Source organism: Pyxicephalus adspersus, chromosome 6 (assembly GCF_032062135.1).
Source record: "Pyxicephalus adspersus chromosome 6, UCB_Pads_2.0, whole genome shotgun sequence".
NCBI lineage: Eukaryota > Metazoa > Chordata > Amphibia > Anura > Pyxicephalidae > Pyxicephalus > Pyxicephalus adspersus.
Window position 1 is genome coordinate 8,490,457 of NC_092863.1, and position 26,494 is coordinate 8,516,950.

At 40.1% G+C, this 26,494-nt stretch overlaps 2 protein-coding genes and 2 long non-coding RNA genes across 5 annotated transcripts in view; 3 read left to right on the plus strand and 1 right to left on the minus strand.

Annotated features, from left to right (window-relative positions):
• Positions 1-5,790, plus strand: part of RBBP8NL (RBBP8 N-terminal like) — a 29,862-nt gene extending 24,072 nt beyond the window's left edge. For both annotated transcript variants that reach the window (XM_072414445.1, XM_072414446.1), the window contains 6 exons: positions 278-360; positions 801-958; positions 1,577-2,384; positions 3,428-3,521; positions 3,906-3,979; positions 5,624-5,790. In XM_072414445.1, coding sequence (XP_072270546.1) covers positions 278-360; positions 801-958; positions 1,577-2,384; positions 3,428-3,521; positions 3,906-3,979; positions 5,624-5,731 — 1,325 coding nt within the window. In that variant the 3' untranslated portion in view covers positions 5,732-5,790. The remainder of the gene's footprint in view (positions 1-277; positions 361-800; positions 959-1,576; positions 2,385-3,427; positions 3,522-3,905; positions 3,980-5,623) is intronic.
• A 4,043-nt stretch (positions 5,791-9,833) lies between these two features.
• CABLES2 (Cdk5 and Abl enzyme substrate 2) lies at positions 9,834-22,289 on the plus strand. Its single transcript, XM_072414447.1, has 9 exons — positions 9,834-10,572; positions 11,213-11,299; positions 11,675-11,752; positions 13,109-13,217; positions 13,930-14,077; positions 15,303-15,403; positions 15,510-15,616; positions 15,888-16,092; positions 16,439-22,289. Exons 1-9 carry the CDS (start codon positions 10,481-10,483, stop codon positions 16,577-16,579), a joined length of 1,068 nt encoding a protein of 355 aa, XP_072270548.1. The 5' UTR covers positions 9,834-10,480; the 3' UTR covers positions 16,580-22,289.
• On the minus strand, positions 12,552-25,860 carry LOC140333056 (uncharacterized). Its single transcript, XR_011921273.1, has 3 exons — positions 25,682-25,860; positions 23,271-23,444; positions 12,552-13,206 (listed from the first exon to the last, which is right to left on the minus strand). It is a non-coding gene; the product is annotated as an uncharacterized lncRNA (long non-coding RNA).
• LOC140333057 (uncharacterized) lies at positions 25,462-26,214 on the plus strand. Its single transcript, XR_011921274.1, has 3 exons — positions 25,462-25,594; positions 25,686-25,802; positions 25,939-26,214. It is a non-coding gene; the product is annotated as an uncharacterized lncRNA (long non-coding RNA).
• Positions 26,215-26,494: the final 280 nt, after the last annotated feature.

The window sequence follows — 26,494 nt, forward strand, 5'->3', positions numbered from 1 at the left end:
GCTTGAATGTATAACCAGCTATAGCAGGGCAAAAATACTGCTCTAGGCAGTTCAGAAGGATTGCACCTCTGTATCAGGAAAGGTAATATGACCATATACTTAGCCTGTTAGATGTAACTTAGTGTGGAGTAAGTTTGGGTCCCCACAGAGGAGAGTTGAAATTCTGCAGGAATTACATGCTTAAAATAATCACAAATTCTTTGCCTTGGGTTCATCATTCCCACTGTATTCGTGTCACTGTGTTCGTTGTAAAATCCCATGCATTTTCCTTATTCAGAAACATCTCCCACTGTCCTAAAATTGTCACCAGTGCTGAAGAGCATCCAGACGGCAAACAATGAAACTCGGCAATCTGACTTGGTATGTGATGTATATGTATGTAATTATGCTGTTTGTTAATCTTTCCCCACTTTAAGAAGTACACAGATGTAGAATCAAACTATACCCCATGAGTATTGTAATAGATGAATGCTACATTCCCTTGACCTAACAACCATTTTGACCTTCTTCAGAGTCCCCCCCAATCCCCCCACAGCTACCTCAAGTTTTCAGGTAGATAACCGTATTCAGACATCACAGATTATCAAATAAGGAAAATATGAACATGTCAGCTACCTAAAATTTTAATAAGTAATAAGTATAAACTGAGTGGGACAATTACATCAAGTAACATCAATATCGTTCAGAGTTATCACAATGTGTTACATGTTTTGTTTCTGGTTTTTGGCCACAGTGGCTACTAGAAGCTGATGATGATATATTTTTAGATATGTGGTTCTACCTTGTATTTCATTTTGTAGGCTTTATCTGGGGTACAAAAGGTTCTTTTGACCTCACATAACCAGCAGAGAATCTCCAACCAGCTTCATGGAACCATCGCATTGATGAGACCAGGAGCGAAGTCTGGACAGAGTGTCACAATGCCATCTATACAAAAACACAGCTCTGCCAATGATGTGTAAGTAATATTTATTTTCCCTGCTTTACTACTTTCTGTATCCTTATCAAAAGTTTCATTTACTTGTTAGCAACCTTAAGCTAAACTCTCATTTCCATGTTTTTTCCTTTATTATCATTGGGTACAAGTAACATGTTTCCCAAGGTGACAACACATATCACCCTATTGTATCTTTTGAGGAGCAGTTGCACTGTTTTCTGGATAGCATTAGCTGTTTACTGATTATTATTGTTATTATTACACAGTATTTATATAGCGCTGACATATTACGCAGCGCTGTACAAAGTTCATAGTCATGTCACTAGCTGTCCTTCAAAGCAGCTCACAATCTAATGTCCCTACCATAGTCAAATGTCTTTAATACAGGCTAAGGTCAATTTTGGGGGGTAAGTAATTTAACTTACTGCATGTTTTTGGAATGTGGGAAGAAACCCACAGAAACATGGAGAGAACCAGCAAACTCCATGCAGATAGTACCCTGGCCATGATTCAAACCTGGGACATAGCGCTGCAAAGCTCAAAGAGTGTTAACCACTGATTGACCTCATTTGTTTCTGCAGTTCCATGACAGTAGATTAAAGGAGTATTTCATTTTTAGTGATCTGGTCTAATTTGCAGGCATCCTAAGGAAACTCGAACAGATTTGCCTGAAGTACCTTCCCCTCTTGATTCTCTGAAACATGTCATCCCTGAGGAACAACTAAACCTTCTGCGCCAACATTTCATACAAAAGCACCTTGTACAGCGAGGTCCAAGAGTGCCCAACGATGGGCAGGTTCACTATGTTTTGGCCAAAAATCGTGAGCCAGCAGCAGAGAGGAAGCGTTCGGATGATGAGTGGGAGGAAAAAGCTGCAATGGCAGAGTTACATGGTGCTATGTTATACATGAGGGAGCAAGGATATAAAAACCGAATGAACATAACCAACCAACGAGAGAAGATTCATTATGTGATATCCAAGCAGAACCAAGGACACAGATCACCCAGTTCACCAGGGGATGTGCCAAAGTATTTAACGAGGGAAAGCCCTGTTGAAAAGGAACTGTCACTGATACAAGTCTTGAGCACACATTGGAAAAACAACAGACGTCAAGATAGTCAAGAGGAGGAAACAGATTGGTCACATAGAGAGACAAGGTGTGCAGAGCCAGCAAAGAGACGCCATTCTGAAGAAGTCGCCACCCCAGATAAACCACTTGACCTTTCCGATGCCAGAAGAGGGCATCACAATGCTCAGAATGACATCAAGAGAGAACCAAAGGGCTATTATGAAACACATATGGCAAATCTAGCTTCCAGAAATAATGATTCATCTCCAAACAGGGCTTCATTTTCTGGACATGGAGTCCACACAGAAGATTCCGTTTTGTTGGCTAAGAGTGAACACGAAAGAGATAAAGGGGAAGACACACTAAATGTGCCGATGGTGAGTACAACTATCAAATATAACTTTAAGTTGGATAGTACTAGTTTCTGTTCTGGAGAAAATATTTATATATGAAGAATAGCTATGACAGGCTTTTATATTTGACCAGTAGCAATTTTGGTCTATAAAGAGGAACTTACATTTGGAGAGTAATGTAACCCCAGTCAAAATAAACACCATTCAAGGCAAGGTGGCAATGTCTGTTTATCTGTCTCCCTATCAAACTATTATCACATCCCCAAGCTTCCTTTCTACCGCTCAGCTGTCTTTCCCCACATAACAGAGCTTTGGCCTGGTGATACACCACTCAGATTTAGGCCCTGTCACACAAGAGAGATTACATGCTCCCCTATCTCCAGAAAGCCCACTCAACCACAAACTGAGTGCGCCAAGGGAGGTGGTAAGGATGGTGGTAAAGGAAGGTGAGGATTGCTGTGCAAAACTTTACCGGAGGGGCTATCAGCAGACACTGTCACTTTGTGCTGCAGGTAACAGGATCCCACAACTTTTTCTGGCTTGAAACAGACAGAAAGGTGATTGTCAGTCAAACTTTTCTCTAACTTTTCTAACTGGGTTATTTGTGTCTGTTTCTCATTTTGAGAGATTCACCCTCACTTCCTGACCCATATATTACTGTTTCCTGGACAGGAAGTGAGAGAGTACCCCCTGAGACTACAAATGGAAATTAAAACCCAATAAAGAGTCTAACTCTTCTTACACTGGCAAAATCAAAACAGACACATTTTTGCAGTTCAGCTTTAGGTTTAAGTTTGGGATAATATTTAAAAAAAACGATTGCCTTGCCTTGCCTTGTATTAGGAGAGAAATTATATCACTCTTTTCAAATCTTATAAAGACACAAAAATATACCTATGTAGCATTCCAAAAAAGATATCCAATACTTACGCAATTGTTATTTTTAACCAGAACCATGTTCATTTTTGAAGCCCCCCCATTGATCCTTTTAATATCCTAATCACCAGAACGATTAGGAAGGTCTATTCCAGTGATTCCAATATTCACTCAAAGTTCTTCTTTTCCAGGAACGCAATGAAGGCACAGAAATGACCAGAGAGTCGATTCCAATCATTAAAAGACCAGGACAGGGATACAAGAGACATCGGGGATCAGAAGCAGGTGAAAAAAAATAAAAGATTAAAAAAGAGGAGATGCTCTAGTATACTATATTATGGAAATGTGTGAGTCCTGGTGAACAGAATTCTATACACATCTGCCCTTCTACCAATTGCCAGATGTGCCTCTAGCCAGTCCAAGCAATATAAAATATGTTTTCTACATTCAGTATTATAGCAGCTACATAAAGGCATGTGTTACATATGCATAGTGCATATATTACATTTTAATACGTTGTGGTTACTAAATGACTGCATATGTTTCACTGCATGTAGAACATCACTGTAGTTCCTTTATTGTGTCTTTACTTATGTTCAAATGTGTAGCAGTCATGTTTTGATACAAATAGGAATTGGGCTGTGTAACATGTCTGTCCTTTACCAACAGATGAGGAGGAGGGAATATGTGGGAATTCACCAAATCAAGACATGGATGAAGATGCAGATTCATCTGATAGCGAGGTATGTAAAGTTTCTATAGGAATGCTATGTGTTTGCAGTTCAGACCCAGCTGCTGAATCCCTCTCTCATTACTTCCCTACCTAAAATTTTATTTAGCTATTGGTAAAGGAGTAAAGGATATACCATAGAGCAGCGGTCGCCAACCTTTTGGACCTTACAGACCTCTAAATTCATAATTTTAAATCCTGCCGACCATTATTATGAATTTTTTTTAAAAACATGAATACATTTGTAAAATAATGTAATCTTCCTAATGGTGCCTGACAAGGACTGTGAAGGCTCTGACTCATTGATCAGGTCACAGGAAAGTGAAGTATTACTATTGTTACTAATATCATTAGTTTTGTCTTTGGTATTACTAAAGAAATGCAAATTATTTGTTTGCTTTTTCTCGCTCATTATGGGTTTGTTTCATTGGAATCTAAGACCAAACAAGAAATGATAGTTATCAAAGTCAAACTATGTGATGCCATTAAATATAACAGGTAAAGAAAATACACAGGTAAGGTCATACTTACCTGAAAGAGCATCTGAGAAATAAACAAATAAAATAAAACAATGATTTTCGGATGAGAATCGGTATTGGCGGAGCGGGGTGGCTGTTGTAATGGTGGAAACAATACTGAAGCGTACGGCCCGGCAATGGTTGCCTCATACAACTTGAGACTACACTGACGTCACGCTGCGCCTCCCTTGTTATTCCGTCTCTAGAACAGTTTGTGAACTTAGTGCAATTTTAAAGGCGAAAATTGTCATTCAGAATATAAGAATTGATCTGAATATTATTTTTGTTTTAATAATAATAAAACAAAAATATAAATAATGTCTATATTTTTCTGTGGACCAACAAAAATTTTCACATGAACCACTGCTTGGCGACCACTGGTCTTATACTAAGTAGGTCAAACATTCACAACATTGGTAAGGAATAAGCTAAATTTAAACAGGTGAGTGTCTGTGATTTGCACATGACATTGACATGATATGTGGATTTACAGGCTTGATCTGACCACACTCAGGCAGTAATGCTGGCTATCAGGTCTCAGCATATAAATAGGGGGTGAAAAATTACAAAAATATTTGCACACTTACATAATTTGTGATCTTTTCTGAAAAGCTGGAGCCAATGGCCAACTTTGCTCAATTTTGGGGTGTCTTAGCCCCTCCCACAAAGCCATATCATCAATGTCACTTATTTAACAAATATTTACCAACCATGGGCCGGATTTATTAAAATTCTTCAAGACTGGAAGAGATAGACCATTATAGGGGAGCCTGGGTAACTGAGCACACCTGGAATGGATCTGGTGCAGGATTGAAATATTTCCCAAATATTAGCAAATAATTTTTAAGTAATACCTTTGCTGGATCACCTCTATTTCTCCCATTATAGTCTATATTGTCCAGTCTTTAATAAATCAGGTCCTATGTATTTGTTTTAAATTACAAGGACTCCATTCAGAGAACAAGATATAACCCTCTTGATGTCATCGAACTGCAAGGACCAGCATGTCTTGGCAGCACTAGGTTAGCAGGGCATGATGAAACTTCCAACCACAAGGCTCAAAACCCCTCCATTAAACTGCTGGCAATGTTTCTTTAATCTATATAATTCTCATCCTCTTTCTAAATGGCATTTTACAGGGGGAGATAGAAAGAGCTCAACATTCTCAGGCAGAGACAACCAGAGAAAATTATGTAAGTGAAAGGAATCACAGCCGGTGGAAGAAGAGGCTGTCTCAAGGTGAGTAGAACGTTCATTGGGATACTGCAGAGATGTAACTGCACACCTACCATTAGCTGCCAGCATACTGACAGGATTAATGAGTTACATTACTGATTGAAAATACAAAAAGAAAAAAAGGCCAATAGTATGTGCTAGATTGGTATGAAACCAACATATAAGAATATGTTTTAGTGTGCAAGTCCATCTAAAAATTATAAAGTAAGGAGGTAGTCACCACCATTATCTATAATCTCCCTGCGTTGGTATTTTTCCCATTACTTACTTACCATGCCTTGTTCTATTCAGTATATGTGTATGGGGGCAGCCATGGGGCACCGCACACTTACTAGACCAAACCCAGAAGGTCCTCCTAGAGATGTGATTGCAAAATTTCATTTTTTCTGCACTAAAGAAATAATTCAGTTACTGACATTGAAACACATGGACCTGGAAGATTCTCATAAAGGAATGTTGGAGGGAATGTGTGATTCCCTGTTTTATAGATAGACCCGTTTGTGTATATATTCATACAATCTCATTATTTTTCAGTGTCAGTCCGTCGCTGATAGGGAATCCTGTGTCCCAATGTGTTCCCAGGAAAAAACAAGTAAAGTAGGTTATATCAACTAATGATGCTTAATTTATCAGATGATTAATTATCAGATATTAATGAACAGTTATTAATCATCTGATAAATTATTACTGCACAGTATTCATATAGCGCCATCATATTACGCAGCGCCGTACAAAGTCGATAGTCGTGTCACTAACTGTCCCTCAAAGGAGCTCACAATCTAATGTCCCTACCATAGCCATTTCTCATTAATGTAGTCTAAGGTCAATTTTTGGGGGGAAGCCAATTAACCTAACTGCATGTGTTTGGAATGTGGGAGGAAACCCACGCAGACACAGGGAGAACCTGCAAACTCCATGCAGATATTGTCCTGTCCGAGATACAAACCTGGGACCCAGCGCTGCAAAGACAAGAGTACTAACCACTGAGCCATTGATCTTGGGATAATGAATCATGATAAACATACATTTAAATAAATAGATATATTATCATATGAATTAGATTAATTTGATCATGATCACAGTGAATTCTTTAAGAAACATTTTCTTTTAAACAAAATAAGTATTTTCATGTCATTAGGTTTGCACACAGAACCTATAAAGTCCAATTCCAAGAAAAAAAAGCATTGAACCTGTTCTAATAACGTTTTTTTAATAATGTATTTTTTATTTATATAAAAATATATATTTTTTTTTATTTGAGCTCCTTATCATTAGATGAGGGTGCAATGTAATAGTTATATTGTGTATGAAGCTTTAGCAAACATAATATCAGCCAGCTCGGGTTGTTCTCAGACATTGTAACTTCCCCAGGTTTTGCTGGTTTAAGTTTCCTGCTGCTAAGCCGCTCTTTGTATGCCTGGCTGGGTCACCTTGGACCTGGTGTAGGAAGCGCAGTATAATTCTCTCATACACTTATGGGGGGGCTATACAGGTGCCAGACATTCACCCAAGGTATCATTCACATCAGCGATGATTATCTAGTATCTGTAGATGGTTTATGCGTTAGATGTGCTGACACTTTCCTCACATTCTATTGTTTATAAATATAATAATAATAATGTAAACAAAAAACTGAGGAGGGGGATTCATTATAAAGATGATGTAACTCCTCTGTGAATGTTCTTTCACATCCTCCAGCTCGGTGAATATAATTAGGGAATCACGTGCAGGAAGTCTTGGTGTCACCATTTATATCAGCAGCGATCTCATTCCTATAGAATGTCCCCATAGGAATCTTACCGAGACATCTGGCAGCTGTGTATCCATATCAGAGTTTAAATTCTTTGTTCATTGTGTGAATGGGTGATTCACTGTATGTGTAACTACTAGGAACATATACACTGCTAGCTGTGGTCTCATTCACATTTCGTTGAAGTTTACCTCTTCTCTTCTCTGCAGGTAAATAAGCTTTTAACTGCGGCAGCCTCAATTTTATATTTACACAGAGTAATACTGCTTTTCACCTGCAGGTGTCAGTGTGCACAGAGCTGCATCTTATATAGGTGAATGTTATGGCTGCAGGTGACCGCAGCAAATAAACATTCATTACACGTCTGAGGTACATTCACCTTTCCTTCTGTATTACCACTCTGTGGGGTCTATTTAATAAAGCAGTGAATCTAACATTCATTGCTACTTTCCTTTGTGGAGAATCTTCAGGTCCATGTGCTCCAATAGGAGTGATTGATTAGCCACCACGGAATGTTTCAATGATTATGAGATTCACTGATATGAAAATAGACCCCGCTGATATGCTTGAAATCCAGTGAACCCCGACATTTCTTGTTGTGCTGATAACACTTTACTGATGTTGTGATTCCATCCCATGTTCTCACCTCAGATCTTTCCCCATAGTATCGGGGGGAGGTGTTCTGTAGTCACAAAGAATCCGCGCAGGGTGGGCTAATCTGCTTGGAGATTCAATGCAATATAACGAGTGGTCCAAAGGAGCCGAAATTCTTCACTCAGGAAATTGTCAATATTCCTTTCAGTCATCCAGTTCTGTGAAATGATTTCATCTGCATATGATCGGCAGTTCAGACTCGAGAGGAATTTGTTTTTCACATAAGTGGATAATTGAAATGAATATTCATACGATGTGAGCAAGCGTTCACAAATAGTTTAACCACTTTGCTGCCAACAATGTCTTATCACGGGACATTTGCTAAATAAAAGCCCGGCTATTAGATGTCTCCCCTCCCCCGTGTGTCCCTGGCTTACTCCCCATCCTGGGTGGGTGTTGGATAAGAACACTTTTAGGTTTGGTAATAATTGGATCGGCCCAGTTATCTTTTCCTGATTCTGATGGAGTTATAGCAAATCTGGGCTGAAGATGTTTCTGATTATGTTCAGTGATCCTTCCATAGGACAAGCCTGCCTTGTGGGTGAATGTGTATTCAGGCCTTGTGGGTGAATGTGTGTTCAGTGCCCTTGTCATAGAGGTGTTTTTATGAAAAGTTTGCTGACAGTCCCTGAATGACCCGCTGTGACTGAACTTGTCCTAAGTGTTTGTAACCAGCCAGACGGGAGCCGGGGGTTGAGCGGGATCTCTGTGATTTGTGTCATGCATTCACGGAGTTTTACACTCAGTTTATACATAAAACAAACTAGCTTGGTGAAGATAAGATGTTCTTGTTTTCGTGAGGCACAGCCCTGAACTCTGCAAGTCATCTGTGACGGGACAATAGGCACTATAATTAGCCTTGCTGGTGGCATGGTATGGAGGTCACCCGGCATGGGAAGGGTTACATACCGTGTGTATTTGTGAAAGAATTCACTTACTTGTCCTCCACTGCCTGAGTGAACTTCATGGCCCTTCCATTCTACTTTGTAGGACTTTCTGTCCTTGCGGTTCAATGTCATTATCATTGTCTATACCGGCTCTATGTAAGGCCAGTGATTTATTTTGGGTGGAATGTAGAAGGGTTGGGGGCTGATATTGCTATTCATCTTAAATAGGATGCAAACCTGAATTCAGAGACAAATGGAGACTTCCATTGCTGATTTCTGATAATACGGTTTGTCTGAGGTTCTTAATGATTTTTCTTAAAATGATTTTTTTCTTGGCTCCAAATCCTCTTACTGATCAGCTTACATCAGACAGACAACTTTTATTTTCTGAAGGAGATAAAACAAAATTGCAGCCTTCCAGTTCAGAATTCTTGTAAAGGGGATTTAAGTTTGACATGTTCCCGATCTATTCATCATGTCGGACATTTTTTCCCCTTTCTGCCATTGTGTGGCCATGAATGATGCTGCTCCTGCATGTATTTGCTACAGGAAAAATAACTTGCTGCTAAGAGGTTTCTAAATTTATCTTCTGCACCCGACCGGTACACTTTACTAGTTGGGGAAATTGAAGCTGAGATTTGAAGCGATACACAATTGTTGTCTTGTTGGATATAAGGCCTGGTGTGGCAGTTCGATATTTAATCTTCACAATGCACAGATTACAAAAGAAAACTGGCATCGTGTATGTAAAGCCCATTACAGACCTCGGATCCACACAGCCGTGTTTGCGGATCCACACACACCACACAGATGCAGAGTTTTGGTGATGACCTCTACGTCTCATGACAAATGTCTGATTCCTGATGCAGGATTTCATCTCGCTTCTCAAAGGATTAGATTGCTCTCTGTTTTTATTGTCTGTCTCTTAAGCTGTGTACACACTTCCAATTATAGATGTTGGAAGGATCTTTCATGATCGCTTCCAACGACTATGCACTGCACGATGCATGAACAAGTGCTGTACATAAGGAGAACGATGGAGAGGCACCCTGCTGTGTGCTCTCCCCCTTCCCTTACATTACGATCGCTGAAGATCTGCTTTTTGCTGCTAATCTGATGTTCTGGGGACACAATTGTTGAATCGCGTGAATGTGCTGGGCATGTCTGTTCTGTAGAAGTTCATTCTTTGTAAACACATTTGTTATAGTTCCATACTAGCTTTCAGATCTCATGTTTATTTTTAATCTGCAATTTCCAATGATTCTTTAAGCGCACATTACACAGACCGAGCATTAAAATCTTTATTTAAGCCATGTGGCCAAAAAACATGGTAATTGTTTGATACTTAGTGCCTTGAAAAGCTTCATATAAATCTGTGTACTTTAACCCTCTCTGATCCTTATGAGTTAAAGAAAAAACGTGAAATTATTTTGAATATTGTTCTTGGTTGATCAGCGGTTTCACCCCCAATGATTGCTTCCTCTTGCAGGCGACGTCATCTGTCTCATCGCTGCTCCTTCGAGCTTCTAGATGATTTAACAGAATTCTCACCGGTGCCAAGGTATTCCTCCAGACAGAGGAGCTGACCACACTAACCCTGTACGCCATATTGGCTGCTCTGCAGACTAACCTCCCTGCTGCCCTGCCTGCTGCTCACATCTGAATTTCTCTTCACTTACCTCTTCCCTTGATCTCCTCTCTAACTGATGAGTGGACTGGCCCTTTAACGTTTATCATTTCATCATTTGTGATGAAGTCACCGGAAGGTTTGGGTGCCTTGAATTGCCCCATGACTATGGATATTTGGCTGCAAAGTTTTCCTATGTGCACCTCACCCATCAAAGTACCCCAATGGGGAGAGTCCGTTTCCTCATAATTGGTGTAACTGGTGGGTGGAGCTGGGAATTTACATTCTGAGATTATGGTGCTTGGGCCCCTTTGGAATCTGAAGCATTGGGGGTGTTTGCTGGAATGTGCTAAAAATTAAAATCCTAACCAAAATTCCCTATTGGGTTCTCTGACTATTTTACATTATTCTTAGCATGCAATGCTGCAGTTAAAGCAATGTTACTTTTTATATCATATGTTCAAGTCTTAGCAAAACATTCTACTTTCTTTTCCTTTTCCTTTCTTTTAGCTTTGCTGGACAGTTTTGTGTTTCTTTATTTGTTAGATGTCTTTATGTGTTATGTTCTTTATAGGTCCAAACCTGTGCCAGAGTCTCCGCGACATATGAGGAAAACACATTTTATCAAAAGCATGAGGCAATACGACACCCGGAGTAGCAGGTAAGAGTCTCGCCCTATGGACTACAGGAGTCTTAGTTTGATATATTGCTGCTCCTCTAGTACAGGAATGATAGGAGTCGCTATGCTGTAAGTAACATATGATTTTGCTGCACACTAATAAACCCCAGAACACATTACAGACTTGACGGCTTAGGATAAAACTTTAATTTGTTTATAGATGGATGTAAATCAAAACACAAATGTTGGCTTCCAGTAACTTTGGAGCCAAAACAAAGGCTTAGCACCTTCTAACTGGAATATGACCGTGAAGACCATGTACCTCGCTTTCCTTGCCTCCTTGTGTGTTGTGTTTGAACAGACCTTATCTAGAGACTAAGCTGATTTCTATGGTTTATTTTTTCTTCCCCCTTACAGGATAGTTTTGATTTGTGCGAAGCGATCCTTGTGTGCTGCCTTCTCTGTTCTTCCATATGGAGAGAGCCTACGGATCAGGTGAGAGTCTGCTGCCATCCTTTTCAGATGTGAATAATGTCAGGAGTTTGTATTTGTCATACTGTATAACATTAAGAAGCCACATGGGCTTTGTACACCAGGTTCATGCTACCCGTACACAATAAATGGTGCTTTGATAGGACCACAGAATTGGTGTTCATGCACTGAGGGAATAATTTGCTGACTCCCTTGGTTACATTCCTACTTCAGCACAGAAAGGACCAGTCAGAGGCAATTTATGTTTAACATTCTGTACCATGCAATGTGCCTGAAATCAACTGACAGTCGCATGTCGTGTTGTGAGCCAACTTCCTAGTGTCCCATTTTTGTATAGAGAGTATAGAGTGATGCTGCTCCTATTGCCTTGTACACAAAGACCAGCACCATCCTCTGTCATTCTGAATATGCCGGTCCACCTTAGCTGCACATGTACACAGATGTCTCTCCTCTCATTTCTCATGGTATGTTGTCAGGTAATATTACTATATGGTCTCATATACTCCTCCCTTACTATAATTTTCAGGTCTGCTTACTCGAGGGTTAAAATGTTTCTAACTTTGAACCCTGGTTAGCTATCAGAAAAAAGTTTGGCTAGTGTTAGAATTTGTAACCCCCATAATTTCTTTTACATGTGTATGCTTACCCACACCTATCGTCTCATTTATGAAAACACAAAGATAAGTGTTCTGGTTGGATAGAACAATTTCCAGATGTTATTTTCCACAGACTGAAAATGGCTGCAAAACTGTGGTTGCTGTGGGCAACAAGGACATAATTTACTTACACAATAAGCAACCTGGTACAATGACATATAATATGTATTTTTACTTCCAATAATAATCCTTACATACTGTGATGTGGTTGTATTATTGTCCTTGGCATTCCCACAGCTCCACCACAAGCACTGAAGAACTGGTATTCCTCTATGCCAGGATTTCTCTGTCCCTGGACTCGTCCTCTCCCACAACCCGGCTCCATTAAGCAGAATGCTGCCTCACGTTTACTTTCACTGTCCTTTGTAGTGAAGATTGTGAGCTGACCAATACCCAAGCTGTGCACATTGTGTATTATGCAGAGTTCATAATTTGTGGAAGAGCAGAAAGGAAGGAGACGTGGCCAGGGAGACGGCATTGTCCTATATAACAATCATTGTCCATTTGTTACAAGTTGTGTTTTAGCAGCACATAAAGGGACAGAGTTTGTTTGCGGTGTCATGGTATCTTGTGAATATGGGTTGATCTGTAAAAGGCTGGATAAATGTAGATTTTGTAAAGTTTTGCTTGCTCTAAAGCAGACTCATTGTTGTCCATCACTATACTATGAAATTCTTCACCGAAGCCTTGTATTTTTACACAGCGAGCTACGAGTAGAGGGGGCTAGGCAGCGGCATCCATCTGGAGGAACCTCGTCTTCCACAGACCCTGCGCTCGGGATGGAAGGTGTGGAGCTTGGCGCTGAAGGAGAGGTAAGAGAATAGTTGATGATTGCACACAATTTTTGTAATCGCCAGGAAGAGCAAAAAACGTTTTCATAAGGGCGTCATAGTAGTCTGCTGTGTACCAGAGTGCAGTGCAGTTGGTCTACCATAGGACAGAATTATTTCTGCAAGCTTCTGGTTTTATTGACCACATTTATGGTAGACTGGAATGATATAGTTGGGTAGTCCGTACACCAGGGAGGGAAAACTTGCCTCTGACATTTTCATTTGTCTTTGGTAGGAAGAATATTAGGCCCTCATAACCACTGAAGGTTACAATGTTAGAGGCTGCCAACCTCTGCTCTGTGGAGACCGCACATGTGCTGACATTTTGCTTTTCGCAGGTAGCTAGTGGATGACTTCAGCTGGGTTTGGGTGAATGAAATGGGTAATGGAAATGGATCTTATTTGTTGTCACTCCTTTTCTGTAGCCATAGACAGGCTAATTATAAACAGAGCTGCACTTATTTTAAATACTTTCAATATTCGTTCTAAGAGCTCAGAGAGAGGTGCACACAGTAGATTATATTTCCGGGTGCTTGTTGTCTGTATATTCTAGGAGAGGTAATTAGTTTGGAAAGTAATTTTCTAAGATGGTTGCTTGTATTTTGGACTGTACTGAATGTCCTTCACTTTCTACATTAATATATTTAGTATTAGCACTATACTATACTTGTCGTTTTTTTTTTTTTTTTTATAGGTTGTTTCATATGCAAAATACTTATACCCAACAAATGCCCTTGTTAGCCAAAAAGATGAGAACCAGAGCAGGATGGGACCCCCTGAGGCTTCCAAACGCAACTTCTCTAATACCCGCTTCACACCTGTATCCTTAGGAGCCGAATTAGGTAATTATTACTCAGACAGCAACCCATACTTCCCATCTGCTTTTTTGACATTTACTATCTTAAGACTTTCAGGTTTTTGCATTACATTTACTTCATTCTGAATATACTTATAGATAGCCATGTGACCATCTGATGTTGCTTCCCTGTAAAAAGTTTCATGCAGCTGTTGCTGCCGCCTTTCATTTGTGGTTGGAGTGTGGATGGGTTAGTCCAGGGATGTCCAAACTTTTTGCAGAGAGGGACAGATTTAGTAAGGTGAAAATGTGTGGCAGCTGACGATTCAGGGTTAGTGTGTGCGTGGTCTGCGCCGGTCCTGCACAGCACATGTCCACCAGGGTGACGTGAGGGATTCCCTTTGCACAGAGTCCAGGGTCAGTGCAGAGTATGTTTTTGAAATCGGAGTGGGCGTGGTCCGTGTGGGTCCCACATGCCCACTATATTGATGTAGGGGATTCCCTGTGCACACATGGGGACTCCCGTCCCGAAAATTATGCCCGCCGAGTATTGCATGGCGGAGTAAATGACAGGCTGTGGGCCGGTGGAAATCCGTGCCGAACTTTGAACATGCCTGGGTTAGACCCTTTATTCTGTCTTTTATTGCGGTCTGTCACTACTCTGAAGACTTTCCCCTTATTTGTCCTGGCGACTTATGATGTGATGGGTATCTGAAATTTTAATGCCGTCCCTAGAACCTAGAATAGGAGTGGAATTCCTCCAATGGGGCACTTGTTTTGATGGCAACTGTATGAAAATATTTTCTCTCATTTTGATATTTTCTGTCACTTCCTGTTGTATCTTCAGAATTGTAAGAGAAGGAAAATCTCCCTGAATTATGATTTATTGAGCAGAAAGCTATAGGTTTTACCCATGTCATACTCCTATTCAAACCTAAATGTAAATAAGTGCACTCTCCTTATAAATCTTGAATTGTTTTTTGTGTGATCTCCAATATATAAGAATTAGGTAAGCAGAATGGCAATTCGGGGAGACCATGTTTCTGCATACTTTATTGCTAAGACAGAGACATTTTAGAGATCACATGGACAGCAATGTATGAATCTGTGCAGTGCTTGCTGGATAGTTGTGGATACAAACCCTTTGTCTGTGTGCCGTCACACAATACAGATGACAGGACAGTGGGAAAGCTCTGATTAGTGCACAGGATGCTTCCTGGTATAATATTTGAGTATTTCTGCCATGCTGATGTCTAACATTTGTGCTGTAGGTACTGAAGCAGATAGCTTTGAATATAACCCTGACATATTGGATGACCCTCAGTGGCCCTGTGGAAAACACAAGCGAGTTCTTATCTTTGCTTCTTATATGGTAATTATTCATATTTTTCTTTTATGGTTTCATGTTACTAACTTACTTGTTACCTGTCCTTGTGTGAAGTGTCAGCTACAGATAAAATGTATCTTTACCATTCCAGACAACAGTCATAGAGTATGTGAAACCATCGGACTTGAAGAAAGACATGAATGAGATGTTCAAGGAGAAGTTTCCCGGCGTGAAGCTTACTCTGAGCAAGATCAGAAGGTGAGGAGAAATGTGTTCAAAGGATCAGTCACAATGTAAAACTCTTCCTGTACAGACCTCACACTAAGCAGTTACATCCTTGGCATTGAATAGTCAATAAGTCCTAACTGTTTAAAAATTGTCGTCCTAGTCATTTGTCAGTTCTCCTTGGAAGCTTTGAGGCAGGTGTATGATCTGGTGACAAGCTGGCTGCCATTAGTTGTGCTAGTTTACGTAGTTTCAGTCTTTCTAGAATTGTTTCACTTAATTTTCTTTGTGCTTTCCCCTTCAGTTTAAAGCGTGAGATGCGTAACGTGGCGGTGGAGTGCAGCATGGAGCCAGTGACGGTGGCCATGTCTTATGTCTACTTTGAGAAGCTGGTGCTACAGGGGAAGGTGAACAAGCAGAACCGCAAGCTGTGTGCTGGGGCCTGCGTCCTCCTGGCGGCCAAAATCAGCAGCGACTTTAAGAAACCCGAACTGAAACATCTGTTGGATGTAAGTGTGACATGGACTCTCCTACATGAGCATGGAATAAGACTTTTTATACAGCTACATCAATTTAGTATTTAAAGCTGAACTCATACAAATAAAAGACTGCACTTTCATCTGTCCAAAGATTTGTGACTGCCCAGTCACGCATTACTGCTAAAGGGCTTCCTCTGCCATCCTGTAACTACAATCACTCTCCTTCTATACTCAAGTCTTACATTTGTTTTCTCCGGTGGTACGCTGACCCTTTTACAGAATTGCCTAAAAAGTTTGTTTCCGTGACTTGCTGAATATTTTCTTCCTCTTTCCTTAGTAATGCTTTATTTTTTTTATTTCTTGTGTTGTAATATAGAAGCTTGAAGAGCGCTTCCGGTCTAATAGACGGGACCTAGTGTCATTTGAGCTGACGGTGCTGGTGGCCATGGAGCTGGCGCTCTACCTCCCAGAGGTCCAGGTATTACCTCACTTCCGTCGTCTGACCAAGCAGCAGTAAAGGGTCCTCCGCAGAGACAATACAAAACTGTCAACTTTGTGCACAGCTGGAAATGCCTGGCTCTCGTTCCGTTTTTGTGGAAGCCCTGCCAAGTCAGCGTCTGTTCTCAGCACCAGCGGAGGAGTCAGAAACTCTATTTATTACAAGACAGACAAGCACAAGTGTAGTTGGGAGTTGTAGAGTACTGATCATATAGTTCATATTTTAATATATTTTTCTGATATTTGCATAATTGCACATTGTTGAAGCGCTCTTTTCTGAGGCCCTTCTTGTTTTTTGTTTTTATGCTGAGGGTGTAAGATTTCCCTATGGAAGATATAAACATGGAAGGCCAAACCTGCATAACAATGAGCAGTGTCCCCATTTGCCTTGTGCTCAGATGTTGGTACAATCCCCCCAGATTCAAGGGGTGAAGTTCCAGTACACTGAAATACTTGGTATAAGCTAAGCAGATGGGTTTTCCTGGGAGCGGGATTCCAGCAGTAGCCAATCATTTGGTATCTGTCTGCTGAAACTGCATGGAATACTTTGATTGCTGGGGAGGGGATCTGTCCTATCCATTCAGCTTAGAGATTCAACATTCTAATTGGGGTTTTACCTAACTTTTGGCAAAGCAGGTAACCCCGATATGTAGGTTGTCTCGAGTGCCACCTGTTGGCTGGAAGCAGTAAAGCTAAAATGTTTGTATGCGGTATTTTTTTTTTCAACCAGATAAAAAATATTAAATTAGTTTTTTTTTTTTTTCTTTTAAGACTAAATTTAATCCTTAAAATTGTACACAATCTATTCCCAATGTAACTAAATTTGTAAAGAGACTGTCCCACTACCAGTTAATGGCAAAATAACATTGCCTTCTTATAACCAATCCTCTATCTGCAATCCTTCATTACCCCCCTGCCACGGCAGTGCCCCCTCTGTAGGTTCTGGTATTGGAGCTTTCCTGGGATGATGAAGGTGGCTGGAAGGAGCAGAATGGTGAGGATACTTTGTCAGGAGGTTAGCGATCAGCAGACACTGTCCACTAGCCAAGTTAGGTGATTCTTGCTGCAGTCAATATGTAGACAGTAATAGAATAAATTCTGCTCATGGCTCCTCCGAATGCTGACTGCATGTGTGCAAGTTCAGGAACTTGGTCATGTGATCCTGACTGAAAAGGAGCTATGTCCAGGTTTCCATTTTTGATGGAGGTGCCAGTTTGGGGGGGTGGACTGTCCCTTGCATTGTTATGCAGTGTTGCTGTCCATGTTTGGCCTTTTGGTTGATCTTGCCATGGTTTTTGGGAAATCCTTCTTTAATGCCTTGGATGTTTTAAAGGGCCAGAAATGTGAAGAGACAATCCATCTGTAGAATTTATCTGCACGTCTTGGGGATCTCCTCATGTCTGAGCACTGTAAGGGGGAAATACATAACAAGCTGGGATTTCTGGCTGCTTCCAATACTTTCTGATTACCATGCAGAATAAGTTAGTCATCCGTGACCTAGAAGCCAAAATTGGAAGCCTCCCTAATACTGTCAGTACTGCTCACCTTCAAAATACATCTCTAAAGCTTGGCGAGCTCCTTTACTTTCTTTGCTGCATTTGTAGTCTGATTTCAGCCATTGAAGATGTCAACATTGGACTTAAGGAACCCATCAGGACAATATTAGGGGCTGCGATTGCTGAAGTACAGGGTCATCCATCACTAGAACAGAAGCATGTATAGCGGATATCCACATGCTTGCTTAGTTAATGTCTCATGTTAATGTGGGATGAAGATGACGTTTCTGGAGCTTTGATCTGCAGGCAGGCCAGCCATGGCAGCTCTAACCCCCAAGCTAACATGGCTTTTTGTTTAGACCGGTTAGTGATTGAGGACTCTCCAGTCCAGGTAATACCTCCAATTTCCCACTGAGTGCTTCTCCCATATCTGGCAGGGGTGTGATAGGCTGTAATATGGCTGAATTGGCCTGCCCCCTGCATGTAACACCGCATATCCTTTCTAGTAATGTAGGTGCCATAGATGCGTCCTGATCTCTGGACTTCCATCTCAATGTCAAGCAGCCAAGTAACAAACGTACAGATTCTAGTTATTTATAGGCAATAAGGCAATAACTAGCAGAGTACGAGGTTTATATTTGTAATATGTGAATTCAGTTTTCTTTTTTAATTTTCTTTGTATTTTTGAGATTTTAGTTCTTTATAACTGTACATATGTTTGACTTCTAAGTAGTGTCATTCCAAAAGAAAAATACATTTTTTAGTAATATGCTATTTAAAGAAACGTGCCTAATCCGCGCCTGGTCTGGTACCGGGACGATTCTATTTATTGCTTTTCTGTTAAGGTATTTGTAGAAGCACAAGCAGTCCTCAAGTCAAAGTGATTGGGAGTGAATGATGCCACTGAGATATTTCCATCAAATTGCATTAAAAAAAAGAACCTGAGCAGAAGTCGCAGCTTTTCAGAACCAGAACATTCCCAATCTCTGAATCAATCAAACATTGATTGGGAATTGTTTGCTCAGTCATTCACCCATCTAGTGGATGGCCCAATTAAGTACGGTGCATTTTGCCGCTATTACTATCTTCAGCGGCCTGGCACTCATCAGAGCAGTCACCACTGTTTGCCTACCAGCCGTGGCTGGAAGCTTTGCTGATTGTCGGACATTTTTGACCAATTTGATTATTTTTACAGCACTTGGCTGTTGTTTTTTCCATTGAGAAGGACTTCTGTCTGCTGCTTTGATTGGGAATTTACAGCCAAGTGCTCTGAAATATCAATGATATCATCACAAAACTAAACCAGTGTGGGGGTGACAATTGTTCGGGCAGATTTAGTCTGGTTTAGGAAGACATTGGCTTTTTCAGTGGGGTCACCAGCTTCCATTGAAGTGTTGGGCTCCTTAGGCAGCAGTTTTGTGTCAGGCCCAGATCCAGCTAAAATATTTTGTACCAGTCTGCTGATAAACACACAATATATACACATACATATTCCAAAAAACATTTTTCCTGGGCTGGACAGAGTGTGGAGCGAAGTGGGGGGGTTATGCAGTCTGTGACCCCACTGAGGCGAGTAACTGCCACCTCCATTCAGGACAGGAACTGAAGGGAAATCCGTCTAGTGGGGACCCAGGGTGCGACAGAAAAATAGAGGGGTGAGAACCTACTTAATTTACTCCATGCAGAAACATTTTACCCAGAGTTGGGCTTCATATACATTGTATTTGTGTTTGTTTTCTTTCTTACTAAAGTGGGGACTTGGCAGCTGCACACACAGAATGGTAACTTTTGCTCGCATACTACTACTACTACTGCTTTACTACCTAATATAAGCGCAGTTGTTTGAGTGCTTTATTTTCTGGCCACTGAGCAGTCTGTAGAATTGTAAATTTCCCTGTTCTGTGGCCATGTATGAGCTTACTTCCGTTACTTGTTGGCCGTCTGGGTAGAAGCAATTAGCACAAATCTCTTCCAGCTTTTCTCTGTATCAGCCAGTAATAAGGCGCTCAGTCTGTGATTTGCAGTCCGTTATTTGTTCATTTCTGTGTCCGTCCAGAATCCTGTGTGTGATTTCATTCTCCTCCGTACCGCCGCTGATAACCAAACTGCAGCATTTAGCATTACGACACTGGTGCCATTTCTGGGTGACACTGGCATTGCCGTTCTTCCGAGTGTTGTTCACCACTGTGACTGTCCGTAGGAGCAATCTGGTGTTTTTGTTGTTTGTTATAAAAAGTAAGGACTATCTCTATGTTAGAGAATGATATAACTGAGCACATTTGTTGTGCTGCTCATGACGAGGTGAATTGTCAGTGCTAACCATAACCTCAATAGCCAGTCCGGACGCTGAACTGGTTGTGGTTTATAAGGTGTTAAGTCAGTCGGTCTTTTTCTAAAAGTTTTATTGTGGATCTTGTGCACAATGCAGGCTCTAAAAAAAAAAATCAAGCCAACTTTTATCTGCAGGATACAAGGGCCTGGAGATGGAGGTCAGGTAGGTATTATGGTGTGCATTACCCCTGCCTCACATCTACAAATCATCCGGTGTAAATTGTGGTAGTGAGCACAAAGCCAGGAATCTGTTCACAAGTAATGCTTATGTTCAGAACAAGATGCCAGAATCCTGCTAGTTATGCAAGTTGCACCCATTCCCTTCCAGACAGAGGCGGTGTAATTCACTTATTTCACCCTAAGTCCTTTCCTCCTGATTAATGGATCACTGTGACAAATTATTTCTGCCATTTTGAAGGGACTTGGTCATACTGATTTTAGGAATTAGGCCTTTTAAGAGGCTACATGTTGCTGGACTCGCGTCACTGGTATGTCTTCAACCCACCTCATGACTTTGCAACAAATCAAAAGTGACAGCCTAGGAATTTGCATCTAAATACTCACCATGGTCAACACTCTAAGAATTAAATGACCAGTTCTCTTTATTTAACCTACAAAAAAAGTAACTTTGCACAATTGACCCTTGAATATCGCCATCTTGTGGCAGTAGGAGTGGAGTGCATGTTTTACAAACCAGCAGAGTTGAGTTCCTGTTTGGCGAGAATTATGATGTTTGTTACAACTTAGTGAGGAATTATTTCTTTATATTTTTTGAGCTTTTGTAAAATGACTGCACAAGTTTTGATATATATGAAGTACAAGTTGAAGGTATCTTTTATACAAGATAAAGCAGGAACCCCCATTACCGAAGAGGGATTGTAAAGCTAGGAGGATTCTCTGTATGGCCCAATTGCACTGTAGAGAAGACTTTTTAAAACATTTTCCAATATAAAATTTTAGTTATTTTTGTTTTTATAGTGTTGTTTTTTTATCCCAGCAGGAAGCCTTTACTTGGTTGCCCTCGGCTTCTTTGTAGCTGCAGTGTTCTCCCTAAATTGACATCAAGCATTAGACGGTGAACAGATTCTCTGCAGTCACTGTGATACATTTCTGTCATTTGTAATATTTGTTGCCCGTCACATCCAATCAGATTTCTCTTCATACACTGAAACCAAGAAGGGGGAGTCTTATGGGCAATACAGAATTATTTTCTGCCTCTGTGTCTGCGTATTCTTGCAATAATGAGCTGTAAAAACTGTGATTACACTAACACAGGGAGAGCACCGGGCAGCCATTGTGGAATCCCAATCCACGTCCTCCATAGACTTCCATACCAAGTAATGCCGCCTACTGGGTGCTTCCATTGTTTAGGGTGACATGCGAACTTGTGATGTCCAATTAGGTCATTTTTATGCGGGGCAAACAAGCGGTGGATTTTGGAGATGCATTTTACTGTAGATTGTGTTATTTTATTATTCATGTAGACAATGTATAGTGTTTGTGTGCAAGCTAAGAAAAATCTATATTTTGATATTGGGGTATGTGTGTGTCTTTGCCGGATTGCACCTAATTTTATAGATCCAAATTGTTCTGTTTTATTTGGATAGCCGCAGCATATATGAATCTGAACCAATATCCAGCCAATGGGAATTTCTGATGTCATTGGTTCAGGTACAAAATGGCTGCTGTTATGCTATATTACCAATGATCTGTTTTAATGCCAATGAAAATAAACTTGTTATTTTTTGGGATTTGTATTGTGCAGATAATGTACATTTTTCAGTAAAGGAATATGAAACAAGCACCTTGTTTGTGAAATCTCATTCCAGTGTGTTCCTGTGGATAATGCATTTGTGAAAATGCTGATGTGAATAAAGTTTTTATACCGATTTTAAAAACAAACTACTTGGCTCGAGTGTTTTCCTTTTCATTGTTATTAATAAACAGGATTTATATAGCGCCAACATATTATGCAGCGATGTACATTCAATAGGGGTTGCAAATGACAGACAGTAACACAGGAGGAGGAGAAGACCCTGTCCTGAAGAGCTTACAGTCAAGTCTAGATTTTTCTTTTTGGGAAAAAACATGTGTCTGCATTGTTTTAGGTCTCTGATTTAAGAAACTGAAACCCAAATTACTAGAAATTTCAGCAGAAATCCTCATTAATTGATAATGATTAATAGATACTTTTTATGTACTTATTCATTATCTTTATAATATACCTCTCCTCCGCTGTGTGATGCCTATTGTGACCTCACATATTGGGAGCATTTAATTGTATACACAGCCAGAACAATTCTATTCCAGGCTTCCTTTAAAAAACAGTCATATCCATGCCATACCACACAAACCTTATATTTCTGCACAAATATGAAGCCAGACCATGAATTGTAAGTCTTGGCTGCACCACCTCTAGTCCCAAATATAAGCTGAGAGAGCTCTGTGGGACACTGCAGGCGTCTCACCTTGGCAGCCATGAAAAACATAAATTGCAGGCCCATTGTGTGGAAAACACTGCTGTTTTAAAGAGAAATGTACAATCCTGGTAGACCCAGCAACAAGACCCAGTGTCAACTGTGCAATCATAAATAAAGTTGTTATAGCTAAATATTCCATATACAATATATATAAATATATATATATATATATATATATATATATATATATCCTTACAATTAACCTAATTTGCTTCCCCTTTGGTCTGGTAAATCTTTCCTCACTTTTTCCTATGAAGATGAGACGAAGGTGTTCTATAGATAGGGTGACATCACTGCTCCTCCAAAGATAAAAGTATGATTAGTGACTATTTTCACCCATGTTTGACATTTTTCTTCCTGGGTTTAGATATGGTTTAAGGATAATAATTACTTGTACACTTACATTGATGTCACTGAGGGATAGAGTGCACAGAAGATGGAGACGGTTCCAATTGCAATTTATTTTGGTTTGGTTTGTTTCATCCATTCCAGTTCTCTGCAGGAAATACATCATCACAATGAAAAGACACACCTTCAATTTTTCTCTATCTTTCCTATTTGATGGTCTTAATGGCAACTGTAAGAGATATAAAACCAGAAATTGATTCCATTTGGTAGAATAAACTCCAAACTAATAAAAGTTTTGGGTGAAGCTAAATGTAAAGCAATCTACACATGTTATACGTCTATATGATTCTGGCAGCTTCATCTAGATCAAGCAGTCAATCTATGATAATTTTTGTATTTGTCTATCTACATCAGAACTCCACATATCCTTCAAAGATTTAGGGGGAGATTGTTCAATATTGGTTCCTTTTAGTGTAGGGTGGTGGTGAACCCCACATTCATCATTCATTGGTTATGTTACTTAATATCATAAACTTTAGGTAAACATTTTGGCTCCTTCATTCCAACACATATCAACCTAGATGCAGTTAGCATGCCATTGGTGTGAATCAGCCTCAGGACCAGGTCCACGCAAACCCAATATTACAGTGTTTGATAAATGCTGAAAGCTTCAGGTGGAACTTTCTACAAAATAAACAACTGACTAAAACATTGAAGGGGGGGATCAATATTTACAAAGCTTTTTCCTGCATCCCCTACATCAGAGACCCTTAGTCTTTTGGGTTAAGAGACAGTCTGTGTCATTAAACCCTATCTCTATGGCTCCAGGACGTAATGAACTCACCTGCTGGGGTAGAATCGGCACACAGAATATTACTGCATGTGGCAGTAATGACCGCTGCCAGGGGTAGCCTAGAACAACCTGTAAATATATGAGAACAGCCAGAATACCCTTAAAAAGTAAAGGTATATATATATATATATATATATGTAATCACACAAGACTTTGTCACAGCAGAGTTGGAAATGCATAAGAAGTTTTGTGTCTGATGTTTCGCCAAATTGTAGCTTAGCTCTTACAACCATCAGACATAAAATAACATCACTTCTTCTGCCTATCTAATTATCCTGTGACATATTCCTGTGTGTACACAAGCCTCAAACCCTCCATTATGGGGTACAAACTCCTTAGTGCAGAAAACTTGGATATTTACTTATGAATTGGTGCAGTGCTCACTTTTTGCTAGAGAGAGAGCTGTGATCGCACACTTCCTCAGATGCAATGTCTCAATACATTCAGAGTCTCTGACCCAGGGCTTGCATGCAGCCAGAGAGGTTTTATAATCCTGCAACTGGTTCCTAATTAGTTTTAAGTGAAAGCATCATGATAGCTAGGAGGAAGAAGGAGATTCAGCAATAGCATGATCAGAATTTTCCAGCACAGGTGAGAATATGTCAGCCATTATATGGGAGTGTCTGCAAAGCTGGTAACTACAGAAACTGTAAAAGGTAAGAAACTACTTTTGTCAGATTTTAGGTTGATAGTTGGTAAATTGATGCAATTAATTTGCACCATTTCCATTTGGCGTATTTATGTTTGCAGGTGTCTAAATAGACCCGGTCCAATGCAGCTACATCACAGTGTTTGTTCATACAGACTTCAGCTTATATGGGTGCAGTGTGTACAGAGAGTTTTCTTTAAAGCATCCTTTAGCTATAAATTTTAGTATGTTATAAACACAAACACTACTTTCTGTAGTACAAACATGTTAATAACAGATTTTATTCTGAGTGCAGGCTGTCATTGCCCCCATTGACCCCTAGACAAAATGATCACTAAACCTTTGCAGTGGGTTTTAGTAGTTGAACCTGGAGTTCAGGTCTAACAAAGTTTCCTAAAACTTGTTGTATACACTGCTTTATACAAGGTGAATCCCATGTGAATCAGGCAGACCCAGGACATGGCTGTATTGATACTTTCCATTGTTTTTCACAAAGAAATATAAGCAATGGGCTGCAGGTAAGAATTTTGCCAAAGCGTAGTAAACGGCTTCTGTAAAGGATTGTTTAGTGGTTACAGGAAACCTGTCATGACTCTGTCATTGTTTTCACTTCTGAAAATGCTAGCTTTATGGCTGCCATGCAATCTTTTTTTAATGTGGAAAGACGTGTAAAACATTTACCCAAATCTGTTTCTACACTGTCAAACTTAACCCCCTTGATTTGTTGCAACCTTTTTTTTTTAACTATTGCAGGTTTCAGAAACCCCAGCATGATGGACGCAGATCCCCACATAGCTGGGTACACAGGGCTGCAGCACTTCTAGCTTCTCGTTGGTAGGTTCTGATAGTGGAGAAGGTTTTACCATGCTGTAGGTAGGTAAGTTCTGGAATTTATTTAGAAGTTAATGACTTTATTCACTTTAAGAACTGTAAAGGAAAAGTAGCAAGTTCACAGTTGTCTTACTTAGATTAAAAGTGCTTTTCTGGTCCACTTGAAGATTTTGCCCTTTTGTGGCTCTCTCTGAAATACAAAGACTCAAGGATTAGCAGAGTTGCAAACAGAAGAAAATTACCATCTATGCTGTGTAAGTAGATATTTAGTAGTTATAACCCTATAATTTAGCTGAGCACAATTTTTAAGGTAAGTTATTTTTAAGGTAAATTTTAGGGTCAAATTGTGACTTTAATAATAAAAATTTTATCATAATTGTTCATTTCCAGATGGGCAAATGCTCCCTCTAGTGGATGATTGGGAACATGCAATCAGTGAATGGTTTTCAGAGAAAATGTATGATGTGTCCAGTTGCAGTTAGGTGAGAGGAACAAGAAAGCACAATCATAAACCTCAGACTGTATATGAAATAAATGTGGCTGTCCAATATCTGAATATAACAATATGCCCAAATTCAAAATAAAAAGGAAACCGCACTTCCAGATGTGTTCAGGTCACCTGGTGCTTGCTGTGGTTCCATCTGAAGACACAATGTCATTCCACGACACAAAAATTAATGAGCACTGGGTACAGATGAAACCAGAACAGACAGCAGGGGACCAGACATGCAGCACAGGTAGATGTTTCATGCTGAAGATTCCTTGGCTTCAATAACATAGTAGTTTACTATGTTCTACCCTTCTCAGGAGTGGCCCTAAAGCTGCGTACACACGTCCAATTTTTATCGTTGGAAATGAACGACGAATGACCGATTGGCCAAAAATCGTTTGTAGAAAAAGTAACCAACGACGCCGACGAACGAGGATAGTCATTGGAGATGAACGA

What these genes read in the sequence shown, in the direction of transcription:
- CABLES2 (XM_072414447.1), top strand. Translation starts at nt 10,481, where the DNA reads ATGATTGCTTCCTCTTGCAGGCGACGTCATCTGTCTCATCGCTGCTCC. An exon ending in AGCTTGGCGCTGAAGGAGAG is followed by an intron (nt 13,218 to 13,929) that starts GTAAGAGAATAG and finishes TTTTTTTTATAG; the next exon opens with GTTGTTTCATATGCAAAATA. An exon ending in ACTCTGAGCAAGATCAGAAG is followed by an intron (nt 15,617 to 15,887) that starts GTGAGGAGAAAT and finishes TTTCCCCTTCAG; the next exon opens with TTTAAAGCGTGAGATGCGTA.